The following is a 23,980-nucleotide window of genomic DNA, read 5'->3' as shown; positions in this document are numbered from 1 at the left end:
TGATGACTAAGAACTCTTCTTTATTATTTTTTATGGACATAAATTCTGGAAATATCTGTTGAGAAGATTATTGCAGTAATTAAACGGATTTAATTTTAGAAAAAGGTTATTACTAGTGACCTGTATTTTTTATAAAACAATTATTGTTAAAAGTATTCAAAACAGAAAATATTATTAACTATATTTATTCATAAATATTGACGGAACTTTTGCAATAACAAAAATATAAGAAAGAGAAAAAAAATCGTTGTGACTGATAACCTTAAGTTTGTAATAAATAAATAGGAAAATGAGTCCAAAATTGTTGTCATTAAAACCTTTATATTTGGTAAAAAAATAATTTGAAAATATTTTAGCAATACATGAAAGATTATAGCTAATAACCTACAAAAAGTTAAAAGATTAATTTGCCAAAAACAAATTTAAGAATCGAAACTCTAGATAATTAAAATTAAAGGACTAAAACTACGAAAAAAAAGAAGAAGAAACAAACTTAAAATTAAGCTTTAAAGGTTTAAATATATTATTATACTAAATGATATAAACTTTGATATATTATTTTTAATAATAAATTATTATACAAATTAATATTAAATTTTATGTTAATTGTTGTAAAAGTTGTTTAACAATAATTTCATATCAATTAAAATATTTAAAAGTTACATTAACTATTTATGAAAAGTAAAATCCAGTTTAAAATTTAAGTTTACAAACACACAATCTAGATCAATAGAAAGTTATTCCAAATCAAATCAATATATGTTTAGATGACAAAAATCAAAATTTACCTGATAGGTATACAAATATCTTATTGACATCATATTAATCATTAAAAGGAGTATTTTAATTTTTCAAAATATGTTAATACAAGAATACCAAAAAAAAATTAGGAAATATATAATAGACATGAATGTTTATATATAATCAACTATAAAGAAAAGACTATTATTACAAATTCCGTCTAATATACTATAGTATAAAGTATTAAGGATGAAATTAAATAAAGTCCATTCCTATACTTTTCATGTGATTTTTTATCATCTAATCATATTTGGAATCATGTCTATAACTAAATTTATTAAATGAAGCCCCAGTAACTAAAAGGCAAAATTTACCTTAAAAAACTGAAAGCTGTTATGAATTAATGATTGTCCATTGATTTGATACATTTACTGACATAACACGTTATCAGCACGATGCTTCAACCAATTGAGGACTAGTGGAAGTTTTTTCTCTATAACGACAGTGCTCTGCATGTCTCAGTCCAGGCTCTTTCTAATCCTTTCTCCAATTATAATTTTAACTTATATTCTTCCTCTTGCGATAAGAATTGTTTAACTTTATCAATTTTCATCTTCGTCTTATTATTTTTATTTTTATTATGACGATGATTATTATGATTATTTTGATGATTATTATTATTATTATTATTAATATTATTATTTTATGTGTTAATTCTAAACATGCGAAACATTGCAAAATTTGGATTTGTGACCTTTGATATTACAAGGAAGAATTCCTAATATTGAATTTTAAATGTTGAAATATATTTAGATGCAAGTGGCACGATAATGTGAAAAAAAAGGAAAAGGAGAATGTGAAAATATTGACAAAAAGATGAAGGTATATATTATCATTACGATGGTAAAGGCCATTTGAGTTGTACTTATTGTACACCAGAGCATCTTACAAATAATGAGAAGAACATAGAAACACAATTTGCTTATGAAGATGGTGATTCTGATTATGGCCATATGGATGCTACTCATCTTGATATTGTTATTTTCTTTGCTAAAGAAAATGGAAGCATTGATCACCTCATTGATTATGAGAGTGTTACAGAAAAAAAACTCATATTGAAATTTACGTTTATATAAAAAATGAATGTTTGCACTAGTATCAAATGTGTCTTATTGATAGTGCAACAACTTATATAATTCTCAAGAGTAATACATTTTTCTCTTGTTTGATAATGCGAGACATCAATGTTTGTATTATTTATAGTACTACAAATATATTTGAAGACTCTATAAGAGCTATTATACTTCTACCAAGAAGTTGAATAAAAACGTATTAAGTTTCAATGATATTTGTCTAAATGGATATTATATTGAGACAAATAATGAAAAAGATATGAAATATCTTTATATCTCTATGATTGAGTTGAAAAAGAAAGTGTATTGGAGAAATTATCAACATTCTCTTATAGTTTGTACTACAAGTTTATTAGTACAATTTAAATGCATGTCATGGTAAACTAGAAGTTTACAAATCAAAATGATTGCCTTGTTTGACATGATCAGTTATTATGATGCAGAAAAAAAAAAGGGTTGAAAAACTCATGTGAACACGTTTGAAGCGTGGTAGACCTATTGGTTCCAAAGATAAAAACTCTTGAATGAGAAAATGGGCTAATATGCAAAATAACCTAATCGAAAAGGTTGAAATCCCAAAAGATTCATTTGACATAATTAATGATTTGGTTCCAGAAGCACCTCAGGTACCTGAAATGGTTGAAAATGATGAGATCTCAATAAATTATGTCATGAATCATATAATATGGAACCAAAATGAAGTTAACATTGACGAAACTTTTACTTATAACATAGCGATGAATGCTATGAATGACAATGAGGATCAATAAACAATGATCATTGAAGATTGTCGGCAAAGAAAAGATTGGCCAAAAATGAAAATATGCAAAGAAGCATAATTATATTTGTTTGCTAAATGAAAGGTTTTTGAACATATAGTTCGCACACCTAAAGTTATGAAACTCGTTGGGTACATATGGATTTTTGCGCAAAAATCAAATTAAAAATGATGAAATTGTTAGATACAAAGCATAATTGGTTGCTCAAGGTTGTTCACAAAACCTTGTATTGATTAGTGAAAAAACATGTTCACTAGTATTGGATGCAACAACATTACAATATTCGATTATCCTAGTTGCACAACAAGGTTTGCATTTACATCTAATGGATGATGTTACAACCTATTCGTACGGTTCTTTTGAGAATCATATTTATTTGAAAATCCCTGAAGGATTTTATTTGTCCAACAAGACAAACTCTAAAGAGGGTTATTCAATAAAATTGAACATGCTCTTTTATTGATTAAAGAAATCAAGACGTGTGTGGCATAACCGTCTTATTGAGTACTTATTAAAAGAAGGATATAAAAATGATCCTATTTGTTCTTGTATTTATATGAAAAGATCCAAATAATGAATTTGCCATAATTATTGTTTATGTAGATGACATAAACATCGTTGGAATTCCTAATAAGCTCACAAAGGCAATTGATTACTCAAAGAAATAATTTGAGATGAATGATCTTTGAAGGGCAAAGTCTTATTTGAAATTAGAAATTGAGTATTCAAATAAAGGTGTTTTTATACGTCAAGAAGCTTATATAATTAAGGTGCTTAAAATGTTCTAAATGGACAAGTCATGTCCATTATGCACTCTAATAGTTGTGAGGTCGTTAGATGTTGATAAAGACTCTTCTTAGACCTCAAGAAAATGATGAAGATCTTCTTGGTCTAGAAGCACCATATCTTAGTGTCATAGAAACACTAATGTATCTTGCGAATTATACTCGATCTAATATTGCATTTGCTATAAATTTGTTAAGCAAGATATAGTTCTTCAACTACAAGAAGAAAATGGTTTGGAGTAAAACATATACTTCGTTACTTTAAGGGTACTACGAATATGAGCTTATTCCATCCAAATGATTCAGATTCAGACCAATGAGTTATGGATATGCATGTTATTTTACATATTCTTACAATGTCACAATGGTTGATCACAAACAAGATGTTTGTTCACATGTGGTAGCACAATAGTTTCATGAAGGTATATGAAACAAACCATAGTAGCAACATCGTCTAATCATACAAATTACGAGGAAAGTTGTGAATATGTTTGGTTAAGGTTTATAATTCAACATGTGCAAGAAACTTGTGACTATCCCCGAGAAAGATGGAATCAACAACCATATATGAAGACAATAGTGTATTGTTCAATTGAAAGGATGATATAGATATCCAAAAATTCGTTCATCTGAAAATATGACAAGTTTATTTGTAAAGTTTTTGCCAAGAAAAACTTTTGAGCAAATGACTCACAAATTCGGACTCACCTTAATGATGTAAGTTTACATGAGGGGGAGAAATAGAATATGTGATGAACAATATTGTATTAAAGAATACAGAATGTTGTACTTTTTTTCCTTCACTAGGTTTTTTTATCCCAAAGAGTTTTTTCTAGTAAGATTTTAAAGAGACACATTCTTTATCAATGGACACTAGGGGGAGTGTTATGAATTAATGATTGTCCATTGATTTGATACATTTACTGATATGATTCATTACTTTTTATGGTAAATATTTGTACTAAGTTGATTTGTTTCCTTTATGAATTACATATTGTATCTATAAATACGACTCTTCCTATCAATAATAATACACAGATGAGTTGTTCCATATTCTCTCATTCTCTAATCTCTCTTGTTTCTTCTCTTCTATATTATTTGTCATCATTCTCTCTTCTATGTTATTCGCTTTATTTCATAACAAAAACAAACCATTAAATAACATTTTGATAAAGTTTTATCTCTTCACCAAAAAAAACACCACTACATGTCTGCGACTCTGCTCTTATTCCAGGTTCAGCAGCAACTATACGTTAGAAAATGCAGATTTTATCGGACAGCAGAATCCATTACCAAAAAACCTATATGTAAAAAATGAAGTCATGATTTATTTTCAGTATAAAATACTTTTATTAATCCAAGACAATACATCTAATAAAGTTTCGCAAGTTTAAGAAATGAAATTGTTTTTTTTTTTTTACTTTTTTGAGTTTTTAAAATAATCAATATACAATTACCAGTCAAGACCAAGACCTATGAAGTTTAGACAGCGGCCAAAGAATTGATTTTCCATGACATTGTCTTGTATTCACCGGTAAGTTTCACGAGAAAAAAGAGATAAAGATAAAGACCACCAAAAAAGAAGAAAACTTCTCGGAAGACATGAATTGGTCAAATTCAAATTCTACACACTAATTGAGAAAGAAAAATCTAAAAAACAAAAAAACTTAGTCATTTTTGACTTACAAATGTACCAAATAGCACCCTGAAGAAACAAACAGGGCATCATCGTCACTGGGGTTGAACGCCGAAATTGAACAATGAATACACTAGAAGGAGAAACAGCTTTTTCCCAACTAAAACGAATTCGGAACCAAAACTTGTATTCAAAATAACATCTTTAAGAGATGCACTAATTAGTTCCCCAGAAAATGGAAACACAACAGGAAGAGAAACAAACGAAAAAAAAATAAATTGGATTGATAATTTTGATATATATGATTTGCTTGAGAGATTATATATAACAAAACTCTAAACCCTGAATCACAGAAGAACATCCATTTCGTGTTAAACATTGCAGGGTAGTAGTAGTAGTGATTGATTAATGTACAAAAGCAAAAATAAAAAGGAACAAGATAAAGTAAGGGAGGTGGTGTAAATATTAAAATCTAGACCTACCTTTCCTCTTCTTTTCTCTTCCTTTCTTCATTTTCTAATTTTCTTCTTCATTATTATCTCTTCCAAATTCATACATTCACTCACTCACTGTCCCCACCCTCCCCAAATCCTTTCACCGATGAAACTCACAAACCTTCTCACCGATCCTTTTTCCTCAAAAACCACAACCCCCTCACAACCTTCATCACCGCCACCGTTACCCTCCACCACCGCTTCCGACTCGGCCGAGTCGTGAATCGCCAGACTCGCCAACTCGGACCGCTTCAACTCGCTCGAATGCGCATGCTTACTACTACTGCTGCTACTGCTGCCCCCCGCTCTCCTGTGGTTCCTCTTCTCCTTCTTCCCCTTACCGTTCTTCTTACCCTTGTTTCCAATCTGAGCCAACGAATCCTCGTACGCGTCGATGATCTCGTGTATGAGCTGGCGATTCGGCGAATCGTCCCACCTGACCCAGTAGCTGGTGTAGCAGCCGAAGCAGCTGCAGTTGAACGCAGGTGAATGGGCGGTTTCCGCGGCGCTTTTCCGGCGGGGGTTGCCGGAGAAGGTGGAAGCAGCGGCGGATGAGCAGGAGATGAGATAAGAGAGAACCTCCCGGTCGTCCGGAGAAAGCGCGGCCGCGAGAGTGAGTATGGCGGCGGGGAGGAAGGCGAGGTGGTCGGAGATGAGCGGTGGCGACGGGTGAACCGTCCCTTTATGGTAGAGCTTCTTCATGAGGAGGAGGAGGGAGAAAATGGTGATTGCGTTGGTTATAGTGTTTGTTGTTGTTTTTCTTATCTAACGCTGAACAGAAAGAGAGAGAAAATGGGAGAGGGGTTTGGACTTTGAAGGGTTGGGAGGGTTCTTAATCAGGGTTTTCTTTTTCTGCCTTTTTGTGTTTTTTTAAATAAAGAAATGAATCAGGAGCAGAGAGAGATAACTAGGTATTGGTATTGGAGGAGTTGGTGACGTAGATTTTGGGTTAGGGAAATGTTCCCCTGCGACGCGGCATTGCTCTATCTTATCACTCACTGTGTGTAGACTTGGTATTAGGGCACTCTTGTCCTGGGACCACGACCCTCTTTTGTCTCTGCCTTCTCAATTTGCTCGCTTGTAGGGTTCTCTTTCTCATCATTACACTGTTCTTACTCACAATTAACCCTACTCTCAACGTCACTTTACCTTTTTTTTTTTAATTAAGCTCCACTTTCCCTTCATCACATCATCATTTATGTGTAACATTTACTTTTTCTTTTCCTAATACAATTTTATTTATATATACTCATATTTCTATCTGCATTTCTTTATCAACTTATCATATAATTTATATTAATGTTTGAAATGAAACACGAGTGTACTTTTAAAATTCGTTCATTTTTCTTATAGTATGTAGTTGAAAATTATACTTCCATTCATGATAAAACTGAACTTATTTAATTCAAAAATTTAAATCAATAAAGTATATATTTTAATGATTTATGAAGAAAAAAAAAGATGATTATTAAAAAATTCATTGGGTTACCCTTTTTTTTTCTCTGACATCAATTTTATTCAGTTCATAAATACTGATATTTTTCTCCTAGAATAATGCTCGTCTCTAAAGTATCTTAAGTTTCTGTATGTGTATTTGGTTTCTACAAACTGATTTGCAATTATGTAATGTAACAGCGAGAAAAATAAATACCGAGATCCAAAAATAATATACATCTTCACTTTTCATTCAAAAAGGTAAAGAAAGAAGAAGAAAGTTTCTGATTCATACATAAATATAATAAAATATGAATGTATGTGATCAATTCGTATGTAATCAGTTATTTATAATATAAATAATTTTTTTATATGATTATAACTATATTTTCTGTTATAAGAAATTAATAATTAAAATAAAAATATTAAAATAATACATGAAATAAACTTTATTAGTTTTATAATTTCATTTATTAAAATAATTTTTTGATTATTTCTACTAATCGAATCATTTATAATTTTTTATAAATTTTTCCTTATTTTTCTATATTTTTTATTATTTTTCTCTTAATTAGACAATTTTATTTTTTTTAATCCAAATCGTTAAGAATTTAAGTGTTAGTTTAAGTCTCACGTTGACTAAAAATGATAAAGTAGAGATAAAGACCCATAAACTCATTGACTTACAGTTTTTGGTTAAGAATGATCTCAATATCTTATGTTATTAGATTCCTATATAAGGATAAAAACTCATAAACTCATTGTTTTAAAATTTCATTGTGTTATATTTCTCCACTGAATTTTGTTTTGGTAAACTTAAGACAAACTAAGTGATGTTTTTTGACGGAGATAGATGTAAGAAAATTAAATTAGTCTTTTTGATGGGTTCTCTTTCCTGCTTATTTTGCCTATGCTTAAACTTGTAGAAGAAAAGTTTTTACTTTCGTGGAATGATTTTTATTTATGCATCTCACATAAAAGTAAATTATTATAACACTTTAATTTGTTTGGATAAACAATTTGAAGAGTACAGATTATTTTTATAGAAAATTCAAGATACTTTACAATAAAATGTATTATTTAGATTAGTAAATTTAAAAGCATTAAAAAAATAAAATTTGATGAGACAAATTTCACGTGCTTCTCTCTTCTTTTATACAAGGGAGTATATATATATAATCTCCCATTCTAAGTTATGTTATGATAAGAATGGCAGCAACTTCCGGAAGTACGTGAAATGATAGATTAGGGTTTTGTTTGGTGGGATTGGTTTGGCCTATATAAAATCTATGACGGCCTTTTTACTCCCTCACATGAACTTGTCACCTCAATTATTATTATATGGATTATAAATCGTTGTCGCCGTAATGCTTTATCACCAGCACGGATTATTTATCTTCTCCCTATTTTTCCATGAAACCAAAATTTATATTTATCTTATTTCAGCAAGTAACAAATAAAACCTATACAACTTTCTATTGAGATGGTATGGTAAATATCCTTTATGTGATAAAATAAGTATGTGGAAATAATTTTAAAAGTAGTGAATTATATATTATATATGTTTGAGTTTTAATTTAATTTCGCATTCAAAAGTTAGGGGTGAAAAATAATAACTTTGAGTGGGTATTGTGTTAAATGAATTTGGACTAGTACAACAAGTTGTGATGAAAAAGAAAAAGAAAAATAGAACAAGGAGATAAATTTAACAAACAAAAGTGTGTCAATGGAAATTGCATAAATCATTTTAGGTAATTTGAAACACCTTTTTCAGCTCTTTTCTCTCTCCTTCAAATAATTATAATTTTCAGTTTTCATGTAGCGAGTCTTCATTATAGAAGCTAGTTAGGAGAGATTTTAAAATACCGATTTTAAGTTTTGTCTTGGTTAATCATCTTTGTTTTCTTCAAATTTCATCTTCGAAAATGCATGTATGTCTTTGAATTTTGGCTGATCTTAAAAAATTATGGGGTTTTAACATACATGGATGAGTTTTGCGATTTGAGGTAAAAGTTTGGATGATTGTTGACTTCGGTTAGGATCTTTTAAGTATTCAAAGAATTTTATTGAGATTTTGCTTCATTATCGTCTTCGACACTGATATATTTTATTGCACCAAAAATTAAAGTAATAACAACTAACTTTATTGTAAATGTTAAGAAGAATCGATGATGGTGATGATTTATAACTTATGCAGGTATTAAGAAGGTGAATTAGAGAAAATATGAAATTGGTATTGCAGGTTGTTTTATAAAATTACGCATTAATATGTTTATTAATGATTTGGATTAGATGCTTGTGTACATTACATTGTTATTTAATGAATCAAATCTACTTAATGCGGATTAATAACAAACGTATTTCAATCACTATTAGAATGAATTTAATAAACAATTTGCTTATATTTTTGTGTTTTTGTTATTTTTTTTAATGAGTGTGATGATAGATGAAGGAAAAAAAGAAGAATAATGGAAATGAAAAAACAATCAATTGTTCCATAAAGTTTTTTTTGGGTACATAAAATAAATAAATTACATTTTCTTACCCACCACAGAAACACGAGGTTAGAAATACACGGTATATTGCATAATAATTTTGACTTATTTATGGATACTGTATCATTTATTCGTTATTTGTTTGTAATTTTTTTAAATAGGTAGCAATTAAAACCATATTTACTGTACATAAGAAATAGCTTAATATTACACGTACAATTACTAGTTTAGCCTATTTATACTTTTTTTTAACAAAAATCTTATACTTTTTAGTTTGAATAAAAAATATTCAAACTAATTTTTGTTTAATTTAATTTGTAAATATTGGTTATGATGTATTTCAATAAATATACATTATATAATGATTTTAGCTCTAGGAAAATAATTATATATATATTTTTTTTCAAAAGGTGTATAACTTATTATAGGTTAATTGAATATTAATATACATTAATACGAGTAGATATTGTTTTAACTTATTGATAATGTTCATTAAAAATACTTTAGAAACTATTTTTTTATTTTAAAATTTTCGAGCATGTGATTCTGCCTCTACCAGTTTTACTCCTCCAAACCAATATAGGTCAACAAGAGAAAAATGTTGACCGAGTTAAAGCCACGCGTCGCATTGTGATTGGCTGCAGTTGCGTAGTGGATCTCCAACGTTGTAGATGATTACGGTAAATAATAATACTGTTTTATATATAAATGTTTTGTCTTCTCTCTTTGTCACAGTGATACAAGCTCAACCGTTTCCCTTTCAATCCAAGGGAAGAACAAAGATTCAATTCATGGCGGCTGCAAAGCTTCAAGCTTTATGGAATCATCCTGCTGGGCCAAAAACAAGTGCGTTTATTTGCATTCCGTTTTGTGTGATCCGTTCGTGTTTTTGTTCTGTATATGTTGTTTTCTGGCGGTTCCGATGTTCATTGTTCTGTGGTTGATTTTTTTAATTAATCAGCGATAGGGTTGACTTAGATTACGAATTTTGATTCAGTGATTTGATTAAAGGTCACGTGCATTGTTTGGTTTATAACCTTATACTATATATTTTTAAAAATAACCTAATTTGGCTCAGGGTTGCGTCTGAGAAAAAGGGATTTTTAGGGTGTGAAGGGTTACACAAATGTTTGCGAGATAGTTGGATTGTTGGGAAGTTCGAATTCGTCTATGAATTTATCTCTGAACACTAGGGGAGTGTTGGGTAGATAAACTTGATATGAATGGATTGTAAAACTTGATTGCTCTTATTTTGTCATCTGAGAAAAGAAGATATCAGCAAACAAACTTATGCATCAAAATGAGATGTTGTTTTGAAGGATAAAGTCATCTCCAAATATCAACATTTGTAAGCATATTTTTGCTGGAATTTGTGTGGAAAATCTTGAAATGCAATTCATGCTTTCAGTTAGCTAGAAATGTGATGCTTTTGTCACCTTATGATTTGAACCTAAGGAATACAGCGGAACCTAAATTAATCATGTAAATGAAGGCAATTAGCTTTGGAGTTGCATTTGAAAAGATAAAAATTGTTGAATGCAGTCCTGTCAATTATATTCATAGATTTACTTGTGTTATATGCAAGTTTCCATCATTATTTTCCCCTAATTCAAATTGTTGTCACTTTTTATGTTTCTAGTGACCATGTTATTATTAAGCATTACCATTGTCATTGTCAAGCTAAGCAAATGCATGAATTAACCACTTTGTGCAGTTCACTTCTGGGCACCTACCTTTAAGTGGGGCATCAGCATAGCTAACATTGCTGATTTCTCTAAACCACCTGAGAAACTTTCTTATCCTCAGCAAATAGGTAAGCATGTACATAAACAACTGCATTTACTGCTATCTACTTTATAGCCCTCTGACTCTGACTGTCCCTCTCCCTCACACACACACTCGCATCCCCCGTTTTTTTGTTTTTGGCTTTTATTGATTCTTACGTACATACGTAAATGACATGTCTGGGTTCCTCAAAAGGTGCGGATAACACTTTGTATTCAAGTTGCTAGCAGTTTAAACCTCGTGCATTGGGTTTCATTTACATCTATACTTTACTAAATGCTTTTTGGTTTTTATGCAGCGGTCACAGCTACCGGAATTATCTGGTCTCGTTACAGCACAGTTATCACTCCAGTAAGTTTGGTTTTTCTAGAGACGGATTCTTTTAACTAATGCAGTAAATGGATGTAATTTTTTGAAACTGACGATTGTTTATGGTCCTCCGATGCAATTGAAATTTGATAATTTTGCATCATTACCTTCATTATAGTACATCCGAGCATAATTGCAGAGTGTGGTTGCATAATTCTCTTTCCAAGTATTGCAAAAGTATGACATCAATGTGGCTATAATATAGTACTTCTAACATGCAATTTGGATTCTAACCTTAAATTATTGGCTTCGTGGTGAAATTGAATCATTAGATGATTATGTAGCTTGTTTAGACATTTTTTTCTTCATAAAATTTTGCGTCTCTTGGTCTTTTAAGCTTAATTTGGTTCTGAAAATTTTCTGTATACCGAGCAGCTCTTCTCTTTCTCGGCTCCCCTCCCTCCATGCGCTTGTGGTGCATGCAAACCATTTCTAGCTTAAAAAAGATTTTATTTATCAGGCTGTGTAAAAACTGGAGCAGAGAAGAATTCTATTGTAGATGATGGAGCGGAATGGAAAAATATCAGTTGTCATTGTTTGAATTCTTTAAAGAATACAATTGCATGGAGCCTGATGAAATATGTTTCATTCCGTTCCATACATCTACTTTCACCCCTCAATCTGATGAAATATGTTTCATTGCATTGCAATGCAATGGAATCAACATATTGTTCACTAGCTTTGTTACCATTCCATTCACTTTCCAGAGAAACATTACTGTATTCCATTTTAAAATATCTAATAAAAGAATGATAATCTATTATATTTCGTTCTCTCAATTTCCTTCTCATTCCACCTATCATACATATCCAACCAGTGTTAATTCTTGTGACATCTAGGCACTATTGTTATTGCATGACTGTTACTTTATGAACTTTTGCTTACTAATCATACTAATTACTAATCATACTAATAGTGTTTGTTTTTGGTGCTGGGAAGGGGTTGTACAGTGCAGTTTTTTGCATACTCCCGAAAATTTATCAGAATTGTTTGTGTTGCAGAAAAATTGGAACCTGTTTAGTGTAAACATTGCAATGGCAGGAACAGGCATATACCAACTCTCACGAAAATTGCGGTACGGGGTATTTTTTATTTTAGTTTTGGATGATTTCTCCTCCCCAAGACCTAGAGTTAGAGGGTTCTAGACACAAATTCTTCCTCGTGTGATAATATGGTTGCATACACTCACCTTGCCCTGTTCCCCAAAGTAGTTGGAACCTCATTACCCCAAGGCATTAATTTGATCAACAATAATAAAGTTTACTTTTTGAAGTGTAGTATTGGGTCTGATTTATCAGAAAAACAAAAGGCAATTACATACTAGTATTGGGTCTGCTTTGTGATAATCTCTATGACACATCATATATTAACTTATGCTACTTTCCAGGCATGATTATTCCTCTGAGGCGGCTGTGACGAAAGAATGATGCCCAGGCTGTAATTTCAGTTGTTCCACATATAATTGTATTTATACTTTTGGACGTGCTGTTCATTTTTACTTTTACAAGTTTCAAACTGCTGAAAAATATTCTCACTTGTGTGCTACTGTATTTGACTTTGGTAAAATAAGGTAATCAAGATTAGCGGGCAACTGAATACAATTTGTTGTTATAATTATCCATAGGTCTTACTTATACCATCACCCTTGTAGTTAATCTGTAGTACTGATGTTATATCATTTTATTTTCCTAATATTTCCTTTATATTAAATATAAAAGTAAATATTAGATAGAGGCTGAAAATGACCATAATTTGCATAAACAAACAAAATAGTGATCTTTGTAGTGTTGAAAACGTATTTATGATTTAAATTACATATTAGTATGAAATGAATGATTCAAGATCAATGGTGACGGGTCAAACATGATCCGCTGGAAAACTTTAATTTTAAAAAGATTAATAGATCACGTTGGACAATTAAAAAGATTAGCACGAGTTAAAAAATGGACAAATTTAGTACGATAGGTTTACGATAAATTTTATGAAATTTTACAATACTAATAAATTTATATAAAAAAAATGAATTGTCGTCTATCACGTTTGCATTGTCGTACACACTTTGCATCCTTATCACCTTCCAAATTCAAAGGATTTATTTAGCCTTCAGACATTATATAAAATAAAAACGTGTGTTTGTTTCTCACTTCTGGTTAGTACGAAAGTGCAGCTAGCTGAAGTAGAATTTGGTGGAATTTATTGTTTCTCACTTTGTGTCAACTTTATGGTGAAATTTTACACAAACTTGATGTAATGGCAGTTTAAATGAAAGAAAGTAAGTGGATAATTTTCAAAGCAGAAGTTTGCATAAGCTAATGAATATTGGGTATATGAGAATATTAAGTATGTCACGACAAATGAGAAAAGTTTTTATTCAAGCAATTGTACAAAAATGGCAACAGGATATTATTTTATTATGTCATAATCCAAAAGCTGCCTCGCCAATTAACGACAACGACCTAAAATTACGGACCTAACATAACATGTTCGATATAACATTATGTTTTTATGAAATGAAAAGTGAGAACATAATGGCGAAAAAATCATATTTAATGCTAGTAATAGTAGTATCTTGTGTTGGCATGGAGTGATTTGACTGGCAATACCGATAAAATAAAATCAGTGAAATGAAAATGATAGAGAATAAACAAAAGAGACTAAAGGAGAGTACTTGAGCATATAATTATTCTCTATTTACATATTCAGTGTCAAACATGCCCACTTTATTCAAAAGCGTTTGTTATGGATGTTTAGTTATGAGTGTATGGAATTAAAAGTCTTTTTATTCTTAAGAAGACAACAAAATTCTCTTTTTATATGAAATGAAAAAAGGTTCATAAATTTAGGAATAAGAAAACAAATTTATTTATTTTATCTTTTTTTTTAAACCAAACAACTTTATCTTTCTATCTCTATTTAAGCCGATTAATTTCTATTCTTTACATATTTTGAGTCTTACAAATGGCATATGCTTTTAAGTTTGGTGGATCAGAATAATATTCTACTCTATACACGCACAAAAATCAATTAATCTAGTAAGATAAATGATGAAATAAACTCAAACCTTACCGAGGATACCTAAGTAATATTATTTCAATTCAAAAGACAATTATCCAATTCCAGTCAGCAGACAACATAAACAGAATTTTATCAGGAATCTTAATTTCTAAAAAAATCCAATGTAGCTCCACACGATTGTAGGTTCAAAGTTCAGAATATCCTATTTCAATAAATATCTGGACAAAAATATGTCCAATGATTGGGAAAATGGGTACAATATCCGTTCCTCCAATGAGTAAAAAAATCCACATTAAAGCCATATGCCGTTACAATAATCCAACCTACAATAACCATTGGTTGAACATAAAGCCAGGGGAAAATTCCCTTCCTTCAGACGAATGTATAGACTGAACCATTCACGTTCTTACTAACCGGAGAATCATGAGACCCCTGTTCATGTTTCATTACCACTCAAGTTAACTAGCGTTGCTGGCCATCTCTTGTTTGATTAGGTTTTGAATCAGAGTTATGTTCATCTTCGTGTGATGTCAAGCCCAAACTTAAATCCAAGGTGCTTTCATTCAGATCTTGGCGCACCACCTGATTTTTGTACTGAGACTGAAAAATACAAGACCAAAGTCACTAGTTTTACATATCATTATTAAAACCAAGAATCAAGTCCTTCAGTTCAGTGGTCACTGCTGTGAACTTTAAATTTAGTAACAGGAAACATATTTGAGACATGCAGACCACTGAATTGCATGAGAGTAATGCCCGATCCTTAAATTTTCAAATTGCCTAATGCTTGTTTGAAGCATAAAAAATGTCCAAAATTTAAAAAGACAGATGAGAACCGTCAATCATCATTGTCAAATTTTAACTGCATAAATGATTCCCATTCATCAATTTATGTGGGTGTAGAATAGCTTTATAGAAATGGAAGAAAATGCGGAGAAGCATTACGTAAACAAAGAAACACGCAACGGTTTACCTGACTTTCTTCCATTGGAACATCATTTATGTCAGGCTTTTCATCCAAAGTTTCACTCTTGCGAGCTGACTCTGCTGCACCCGAATCAGTATCAGTTGGTTTAGACTCATCAAGCTTCTCCGCCCCCTCATTTTCAGCAGCCTCATTTTTCTGCTCCTCTAGTAAAGCAACCTGTATCATCAGACTACCCAGGTTATCACCCCTTTCCAACTTCAGTGCCATTGGACAGAATAGTATCAATTCATTATCATCACTAAAAGCATGAAATTTGAACAATTCATCAATAGTGCCAAGTGTGACAATAAATGACTTCAAGTACACCATTGAAGAAAAAGCTCTGGCTAGTACAGTATAGTTATTTTGTAATGTTGAGTATGATTAGTTCTGTGACAATTTTACACGACAACTCAAAAAGACAATAGTGATTTGAAAGCAAAATCCCTGGTGGTTCTTGTTCTGCTAATGCATTCATAGGAACCAAGAATCATGTCGCACACACCAATAATGTCACGCATACCATTTTCAACATTTAGAGTAAACTGTAAAACGCCCCATGCAACATTATAATACACCACAGAATCATGTCTGACAATACCTAATGAGAAGAAACAGTTAACTCTTCGGACAAAATGTAGCTAACTGCATCAATACCACCAATCTGAAATCATACAAATAATGTATGGCAAAACATATACTTTAGATTTAACAAACTACAAATGCATCTAGATAATTAAAAGAAGAGTGAACCTCCATTTTAGCCCTCACGACTTTTGGAACATCAAGTTGGCCCTTGAAAGATTGTTAAATCAATTTGGTTTTGACATCAAATACATTACATAAATGACTGTTTATCAGGACCAACAAATTTGTCATTGCAAAATTGATTTTGATAATATTTTGAGGAAAAAATTGAGGGTTTATGGTTAATCAATTTGGCCGTGTGCATAGTCCTCACAAATGGATCCCCATTTCCATTGAACTCTATCTAGGGCCACGGATAACTATGAAAATATATCCTTCCTTTCCATCACCATAAAAGCAATCCTGCTCTCCAACACTTTGGTTCTCACTCCCATTTTTCTTATTCATAGAACTAAACTTCAGATACTTGAGTGATTGAGAAACGTTATCTTAGGCACTAGAGTTGCTATTTTCATCTATCATATAACTTGCACACTTGCAGTTACCATTTGTTTCTAAATCCCTGCTTTGGACAAAACAAACCCTCTTTTCTATGAGTTTTTTCATTGATTACCTTCATTGTATCATCTCTAATCACCTCCAGTTTAAGAGTAAATTCCCATCTTTAATTACCATACTCAACACTCCATCTTTGACATATTAAAAGTATAGTGAAATTCACTTCTAAAACAAAGAACTTGGACACTTGGGATAGTAGTAGAAAGGTGGGTTGGGAGATAAAAAATCATTATTCTTATCTATGGTTCTACTTTCTTCCGCTTTTACCAACTGATATCTCATGCAGTAATGCAGAGTGGTCAGTTTCATTTGACGACATCTAGGAACAGAAGGATGGTCAGGTAAGTTAACTTCCCTCGCCAAGAAATTATTTTTGTAGGAGTTAGAAAACTAATTTGTTATATCTAATATTTTTGTCATACAAAAAACAAAACCAACATAATTAAAATGCATTTTCTTGAGCAGCTGATTGGTAATCCCACTTAAAACTTTACCTTGAAAATTCAAATACTACTCAGATACTCCTACATGCATATGGAGTAACCACGTTCGGCCCAATCTCAATCTAAATTAAATCTCACCAATTTAATTGAGTCTCTCAACATCCCAACACGCAAAACTTAACCAGTAAAAAAGAAAAACAAAAAGGAAAGAAAGCTACTTTTGGAATCAGTTGTTTGTAATCTCATTGTTCCCGCATTTCCTATCATTCATATCCTTTATAAATAAAAATAATTAAAAAAATTAATATCAGGAAACAAGTTTCAATCCTGCTCCATGAAGAGGGGACAATAAGGAAACAAGAAAAATCGAATAAGACACAAATTATCAGGACATTGTAGTCACTACTGCAAGCAATCCATTCAGTCCAATGTAAAAAAACACTTTGCCAACATATCAGTGATGTTTGCATTAAACCCTAAAACAAAATAATTAAAAAGGCAGGAGAACAATGTAATTTGAATACCGGAACATATTTGAACTTTCTCCGAGGCGGTTCTTCAGGCTGTTCCGGCTGTGCATCCTTGGTGTTACCATTGGCGATGGCGCTGTTGGAGTTGTTGGTGGTGGTGTTGTGGCTTTGGGTTATAGGAGTCCACTTGTAGAGGAGGAGATGAGAAGCGTTGGAAGAATGAGAGTGGTTGTGGTTGTGATTGTGATTGGTGTTGGAATTAGAGGAAGCAGAAGAGGGTGATACGTGGACCCATTTCTTCTTCCACTTCCGCACCGGTCCAGTAAACACCGTGGCCGGTCCGTATCGGGTCGAGGACCGCCCTAGTCGGGCCCCAACTCCCTCCATCAATACCAGATCTGTCTCCGATCCGCCTCCACCAAAACAAAAACCCGCCTTTTTTCAGTTTCTTTTTTCTTCAGATAATATTTTGATTTTTGTTCTAAATTTTCTTCCCTACAAAACCCTCTTCTTCTTTCCCTTTCTCTCTCTACATAAATACAAAACACTGTCTTTTCCTTGCCGTCTGGATCAGAGATCCCCTCTTCTGGTTTATGCTGTGGCCAATCAGGACCGTCCATAGTGCCTATTGATGATACTGGAGCGGGTCGGGTTAGGTTTATCCACCTTCCCCTATCCAAATTCTTGTATTCTCATATAATTTTTAAAATTGAATTATATTTTAATATATACTCAGCAGTTTTAACATTATTACTATTTTAAAATTTCAAATTGATATAAGCGGTGCAAGAATGATCATTTGAACTAATTTATATAAATTTTTTCTTTTAAAACTAACCCACTTGTTGAATCTTAAAGCAAAGTTATGTGAAAAGTAGGATGAAGTATTTGTCCAATGAACTATCTAATAATAGTTATAAAATATTGTTGATAAAAAGAAGTATATACATACACAAAATCTGATACTCCTTTTCAGGTATGCTAGTACAAAGACATAAATCATAGTAAAGAAAGGAGAAAGAAAAGACACATGATTGTTTTGTAGATTTGTCTTACCCACTCAATAAATATACCATTTTTGGATTTTCATCCATATTTTACTAGAAATTATTGTGAAAAGAAATATCTGTGCATAATTCTTTATACTTGTCTCTCTAGACAATTTATTCACATACTTTTAATATAAATATTTTCAAAACTTTATCCATTCACTAATATTTGAAAAATAATTAAGGATTGTCATTTTTGTTTTAAAAATATATATTTTTTCAAAAATAAATTATTTAATATATTGTTCATGGTTAAACTTTATTTTTTTCAACAAAGGACAATAATATATATTAATAAGATGACATAAGGCTATCAAAACTTTTAAGAACAACTTACAAAAGTTTTAATTATGTTGTGTTAAACGATTAAGGTGACATGTGAGACTAAAAAATGAAAAGAAAGATACCACAACATTTTTATTATAAAATAACCATTTATAAGAACTATAAGTTAAGTTTAAAAGAAAAATTTAGTATAAAAGTATCAGCTCCCAAAACAAATACATGAAATAATAATCAAAATTAAATAATGACATCTTTTATATTGGTACACACACGTGTCTATACACACTCGTGCCTATTTATAAAAATTAAAATACAACTACACTATATTTATTTAACAGTAATAATTTGTGTTTGTCTGTCATTTAATTATTTTTACTAATCAACCAGTAATGTACTTTATAGAACTCGCATTTAACAAAATAAATAATAAATATTTAACTATTTTTACCAATTTAAACCACTCTATAAGTATAACCTAATATATTGAATCACTTCATAAAAAATTAAAGTAGTGAATATGTTAGTAATATTTAAATAATCAATTGTTCCATCTCCTTCAATAAGTTGGATAGGATTATTATACTTAAAAATTTAAGATAAAAAAATGAGAGGCAAGGAGGTTGATTCAATATCTTTTCCGTTTTTGTACTCAATATAATCGATGCATCCACTTTGTTCTGAAATTTATATAGCTTTTTGTTATCATTAAAACTCAATTAAGTCCTCCTTGGAGTTAACAACATTTTAAATTATTTTATCATATCAACATTTACCTAGTTACTACACTGTTTAAAGTAGTAATTATATAAGGGGAATCAGATTCAATTACAGATTTTAACCAATTTAGTTATACATTTATATAAATTAAGTAAAGTGGACTTAAATTTAATTTAAATAATTTCTTTTAATTAGATTAAATAAAAAATTTAAATTTTAAATCTGACAATAAAAACATTATTTATCTAATAAATTTAATATAAGAAAAATAATGTTACAGTTGACTATATGAATATTAATATTTCATTCCTTATATCATATTTTATATTTACATTTTTTAATTGTAAAATAAGTTTTTAATTATTATTTGATATTTAAGTATTTTAAAAGTTATTGTTTATGTTTGTGTCATGGATACTAAAAATATTGATTTTGTGATTTTATCTTTAAATTATTTATCTATCTTATTATATTTTTAATTATTTATTTATTAATTTTCTTGCTTTCTCCGTGTTTGGTCACTTCAATTCGTTCTAAACGTCCGTCTTGGAAACCAACAGAATTATAATGTTTAGTTGGATATTGTTGGTTATTGATTTTAATATTATTTTTGTGATGCTGGATAGTATAATATCTTTGATCTGGGATATGCCACACAGGTTCTATAAAAGATCTTCCTTTGATCATTATATTGTCTTTGTTTCATTCTGAGATAAAAATATAGCCCATGATGAAATCTATCATAGTAGTAATGTAATTTGGATTTCCTTTGAATGCTTATCCTAAATATTTGTAAGTGACCTGCTAAATTTGTATTCCATTGATCCTCCTTCGTTGATTACAAAGAGACACCATTTTGCAGCAACTCAAGAACAAGATGTCCAAAGCTCAAGTTGTTGCTGGTATGAACCATTCTCTCTGATATTCTCTCTATTTTCTCTCCCTTCCTGCATGTCTCTTCTTCCCTGATTTTCTATGTCATTCTGCTGTAGGTGGAGATCGTGACTCTATCCGGAGCTGATTCCCGTAACTTTTGTTTTGGAAATACTTGTTTTGTTCTTCGTTTATTCCATTATAACATACAAAGGTCTTGCATACCTTGTGTTTGTTGAAAGAATGTTGAGTAGATTCAAAATTAATACCATACCAGTGTCTTGTGTCAACTTGTTATGAGATTATTCGGCTTTTAACCGGTATTTTGTTGTTCAAGTTTTAAATAGTCTATATTAGTAACTTCACTAGTTTCTAGTTGAAGACATGTATCACTTCAATTTTTTTTTTAATAAAAAAATGTTCACTATATTGTTTTAGTTGTTAAAGATTTCATCAATTATTGGTGTCATTAGCTGGACACTATAATTGAAAAGTGGAAAACACTGTATATGTTGCTTCGACCGAAACTTAACTTGTTTACTGTAATTGGCGAAATGAATTTGAAGAGAATTGAATAGCGAATATTATTGTAATATACCTTGTGGTGAATATTTTATCCACATATTGTAAAGTTTGTGTCCGATGATGTGCCACTGAGTTATTAAATTCATTTTGGTGGACCATAGGCATAGCGAAATGGAGGCAGACCAATAAATGTCTCTGAAAATAATGTGCTAAATGAAAATTGAATTAGGAGGCTGCACAGAAAATTGATCATTTGCCATTTCTTAATTGTTCTTTACATTTACTGCACAATGTCATTTTTAACATTATCTTCTCAAATAAATAGAAAAAATGCTAGAACATAGCAATGAACTTTGCCAGAGCCGTGCTAGTTGCCACATCTATGATCTACCTAAAAGACAAAAATATGCGAGAGCCGTGCATCAGAGAAATTGTTCTCAAGCACTTTTTTGGCTAAAGACACTTCACAAAACCATTCATCAGCTCCCGAGTTCAACCACCAATAAAAGAACAACTTCTATACAAACGAATACTATGATTGTGACATTAATCATACACCAACGTTATCGGAATTAAACACAGCTGTCAAATGGCTGATTCTGAAACCAGCATTAGTGGCGTAATCAACATCCCTGCAATTCTTCGTTTTCACAGGTCGAACTTCAAATCCAATGGACCTTTTAGGAAACAAAGACTCAGAAGACAAAGGTGATGATGATGCCCTTTTAGTTGCAACTGCATTAGTTGTTCGCTTGTAAGCACTGAACCACTTGGCTTGCATGTACACATTTCTCCTCCACGGTGGTATGTGCAGGTTCATTCTTTTCATGGAACCCTTAATAGCAGTGCACATTAGTCTCACAACCTGTTTAAGCTCATCCACTTTACCCACAAATATCAAAGGGAAAACATCTAACAAGGCAGAATATTGATTTGTGGGACGAGCTATTTCGAATTCCAAAGCAAGGCAAATTTCAACCACATAGCGTTTTCCCTTCAAATTGACATCAATGTACTCATAATTATCAGCTGTTAATCTTCCATTTTTCTCCCACTTCGATTTGCAGAGCCCTGCAAAAAGAGGGTATAATTAAGTCATCAAACCAAGTTCCCAATTACCACGATCATTCTCAGTGATAACTTCACACAATTAAAACCATGAAAATCAAATTCTTAATTCAAATTTCACAAAAATTGTGTGGATGCTGTAAACTATAATTTAAGAACCAAAACTGTTTGTTATATAATACTAACCAGCATCAAAACCTTTTTCCCTCAACTGAGACATCAAATGGCGTTTGCAATTGCTACCAACAACTCCAGATGCAACTTCAACCTCTCTCCTAATTCTCTCTTTTGCGTCCCTTTCATCCTCGTCATCCTCTTCATTTCCGGAAAACAAACTCCGCAACATTTCTTTCTTCTCCGAATCAGACCACTCGGTTTCCTCAAGCTGTTCTTCGCCGCGCTCTTCCTCAAAGTGAACAACGCCACCCACTTCTTCTTTTTCTCCCGTTGTCTCGTTCTTCTCCATGAAAGACTTCACGAGATCAGACAAATCGGTTAAACTCTCCGGCGAGTGCTCGCTCCCGCTGCTCTCGCAGAGCCTCACACGTGCCACGTCAGCGTCAAACGCCGCTACCATTCTCTGAAACCTCACGGGAATCCTTGCCATGTCTGAAAAAATATTATGCACCCCTTTCTCTGGCCTTCAGAAGGAGCATATAAAGATAGGAAGGAAAAATAAAGCAATGGTGGGGGTTACACTGTGTTATGGTTACATGTGACGTTGAAATGTCGATATTGTGTCCACATGAAAGAAGAGGGAAATGGCATCATTATTTATACATAAATGCTGAGCTGAAACAGTGGAGTTTTTTTCTCTTATCTTTTTGTAAATTAAAATTAATGAATGTAGTCAAATTATTGAACTGATTTGGTGAATGTGGTCTTAAAGAGCGTCCCGATTCAGTGGTAACTGTAGTTGAAGGAATGAACATTGGCACACTGCTTCTTATCAAAGAAGATTAAGCAGAGTCAAAACTCATAAAGTTTATTTGCATAATTACATGGAAAAAAATTCACAATCTAGAACTTGAATACCTTACTTGTCACATTGTCATCATCATGGAAAAGGAAAGTTTGATTGTAGTTATTTCAGTTATTTCTAACTTTTTTATCATAAAATGCATACATCTACATAATGTTGACATAAAATTAAAATAAAAAACAAAACGCATATTTTGTTATGTGTAGATTACATCTCGTGATCTTTCATTTTTTTTTAATAATTAATCAACTAGTGTAGATAACATGTATTTAACATTTATTAAGTAAAAAATAGACATGGAATTGAATTTAATATAACATCTTAATTTAAAAGTTGATGTTGAAAAATCTATTTTTGAATGAAGAACAAGGCAGCTAAATTTTGATTGAATATTTTTATTAATTAGTTTATTTCACCCATGTGGAATTACTTCGGAACAATATTAAATGTAGCTCCAGTCAAATTAAGCAAACAATTAAATGTTATGCATCTTGCGTGTTTTCATTTTGTTAATCGGGGAAAATTATTATTAATCATAACAAAATGTTTTATGAAAAATAAATATACATTAATTTGTACAAATACACTGTAAGGGTTTGATTGTACAAATAAAAAAGAATGAATATAAACCAATTTTGATGGTTCAGGTTAGTTTAACGTCAAGTCTAGTTCGGTCTACTTTCGCATCCTTACCTAAGTTGAAAAAAAAGATAACCATGTTAAAAAAAT

The 23,980-nt window shown here is 31.3% G+C and overlaps 4 protein-coding genes across 4 annotated transcripts; 1 reads left to right on the top strand and 3 right to left on the bottom strand.

The window, feature by feature from the left end:
- Window positions 1-5,345: 5,345 nt before the first annotated feature.
- On the bottom strand, window positions 5,346-6,438 carry LOC114187102 (uncharacterized). Its single transcript, XM_028075234.2, has one exon. The coding sequence runs from the start codon at window positions 6,268-6,270 to the stop codon at window positions 5,641-5,643; it is 630 nt and encodes a 209-aa protein (XP_027931035.1). The 5' UTR covers window positions 6,271-6,438; the 3' UTR covers window positions 5,346-5,640.
- Window positions 6,439-10,153: 3,715 nt separating this feature from the next.
- LOC114187152 (mitochondrial pyruvate carrier 4) lies at window positions 10,154-13,268 on the top strand. The gene is made up of 5 exons (XM_028075298.2): window positions 10,154-10,343; window positions 11,212-11,310; window positions 11,581-11,633; window positions 12,653-12,726; window positions 13,039-13,268. Exons 1-5 carry the CDS (start codon window positions 10,169-10,171, stop codon window positions 13,076-13,078), a joined length of 441 nt encoding a protein of 146 aa, XP_027931099.2. The 5' UTR covers window positions 10,154-10,168; the 3' UTR covers window positions 13,079-13,268.
- A 1,575-nt stretch (window positions 13,269-14,843) lies between these two features.
- Window positions 14,844-18,292, bottom strand: LOC114189234 (golgin family A protein). The gene is made up of 3 exons (XM_028077953.2): window positions 17,807-18,292; window positions 15,640-15,810; window positions 14,844-15,266 (listed from the first exon to the last, which is right to left on the bottom strand). Exons 1-3 carry the CDS (start codon window positions 18,137-18,139, stop codon window positions 15,129-15,131), a joined length of 642 nt encoding a protein of 213 aa, XP_027933754.1. The 5' UTR covers window positions 18,140-18,292; the 3' UTR covers window positions 14,844-15,128.
- Window positions 18,293-21,435: 3,143 nt separating this feature from the next.
- LOC114188865 (phosphoenolpyruvate carboxylase, putative (DUF506)) lies at window positions 21,436-23,002 on the bottom strand. The gene is made up of 2 exons (XM_028077523.2): window positions 22,456-23,002; window positions 21,436-22,272 (listed from the first exon to the last, which is right to left on the bottom strand). The coding sequence occupies exons 1-2, from the start codon at window positions 22,874-22,876 to the stop codon at window positions 21,752-21,754; spliced, it is 942 nt and encodes a 313-aa protein (XP_027933324.2). The 5' UTR covers window positions 22,877-23,002; the 3' UTR covers window positions 21,436-21,751.
- Window positions 23,003-23,980: the final 978 nt, after the last annotated feature.

This window comes from Vigna unguiculata, chromosome 6, assembly GCF_037176805.1.
Source record: "Vigna unguiculata cultivar grain cowpea cultivar isolate G323 ecotype 2 chromosome 6, ASM3717680v1, whole genome shotgun sequence".
Classification (NCBI taxonomy): domain Eukaryota; kingdom Viridiplantae; phylum Streptophyta; class Magnoliopsida; order Fabales; family Fabaceae; genus Vigna; species Vigna unguiculata.
Note: the sequence above shows the minus strand (reverse complement) of the source record. Positions and strands in the feature narration are given on the sequence as shown.

Excerpts from the sequence above, each read along its gene's own strand:
- LOC114187102 (XM_028075234.2), bottom strand. The coding sequence starts at position 6,270 with ATGAAGAAGCTCTACCATAAAGGGACGGTTCACCCGTCGCCACCGCTC.
- LOC114187152 (XM_028075298.2), top strand. The coding sequence starts at position 10,169 with ATGATTACGGTAAATAATAATACTGTTTTATATATAAATGTTTTGTCT. Across the intron at positions 10,344-11,211 it reads TCCTGCTGGGCCAAAAACAA|TTCACTTCTGGGCACCTACC; the intron begins GTGCGTTTATTT and ends CACTTTGTGCAG. Across the intron at positions 11,634-12,652 it reads ACAGCACAGTTATCACTCCA|AAAAATTGGAACCTGTTTAG; the intron begins GTAAGTTTGGTT and ends TTTGTGTTGCAG.
- LOC114189234 (XM_028077953.2), bottom strand. The coding sequence starts at position 18,139 with ATGGAGGGAGTTGGGGCCCGACTAGGGCGGTCCTCGACCCGATACGGA. Across the intron at positions 15,811-17,806 it reads GAAAGTTCAAATATGTTCCG|GTTGCTTTACTAGAGGAGCA; the intron begins GTATTCAAATTA and ends CTGATGATACAG. Across the intron at positions 15,267-15,639 it reads TTCCAATGGAAGAAAGTCAG|TCTCAGTACAAAAATCAGGT; the intron begins GTAAACCGTTGC and ends TGTATTTTTCAG.
- LOC114188865 (XM_028077523.2), bottom strand. The coding sequence starts at position 22,876 with ATGGCAAGGATTCCCGTGAGGTTTCAGAGAATGGTAGCGGCGTTTGAC. Across the intron at positions 22,273-22,455 it reads GGAAAAAGGTTTTGATGCTG|GGCTCTGCAAATCGAAGTGG; the intron begins GTTAGTATTATA and ends CTCTTTTTGCAG.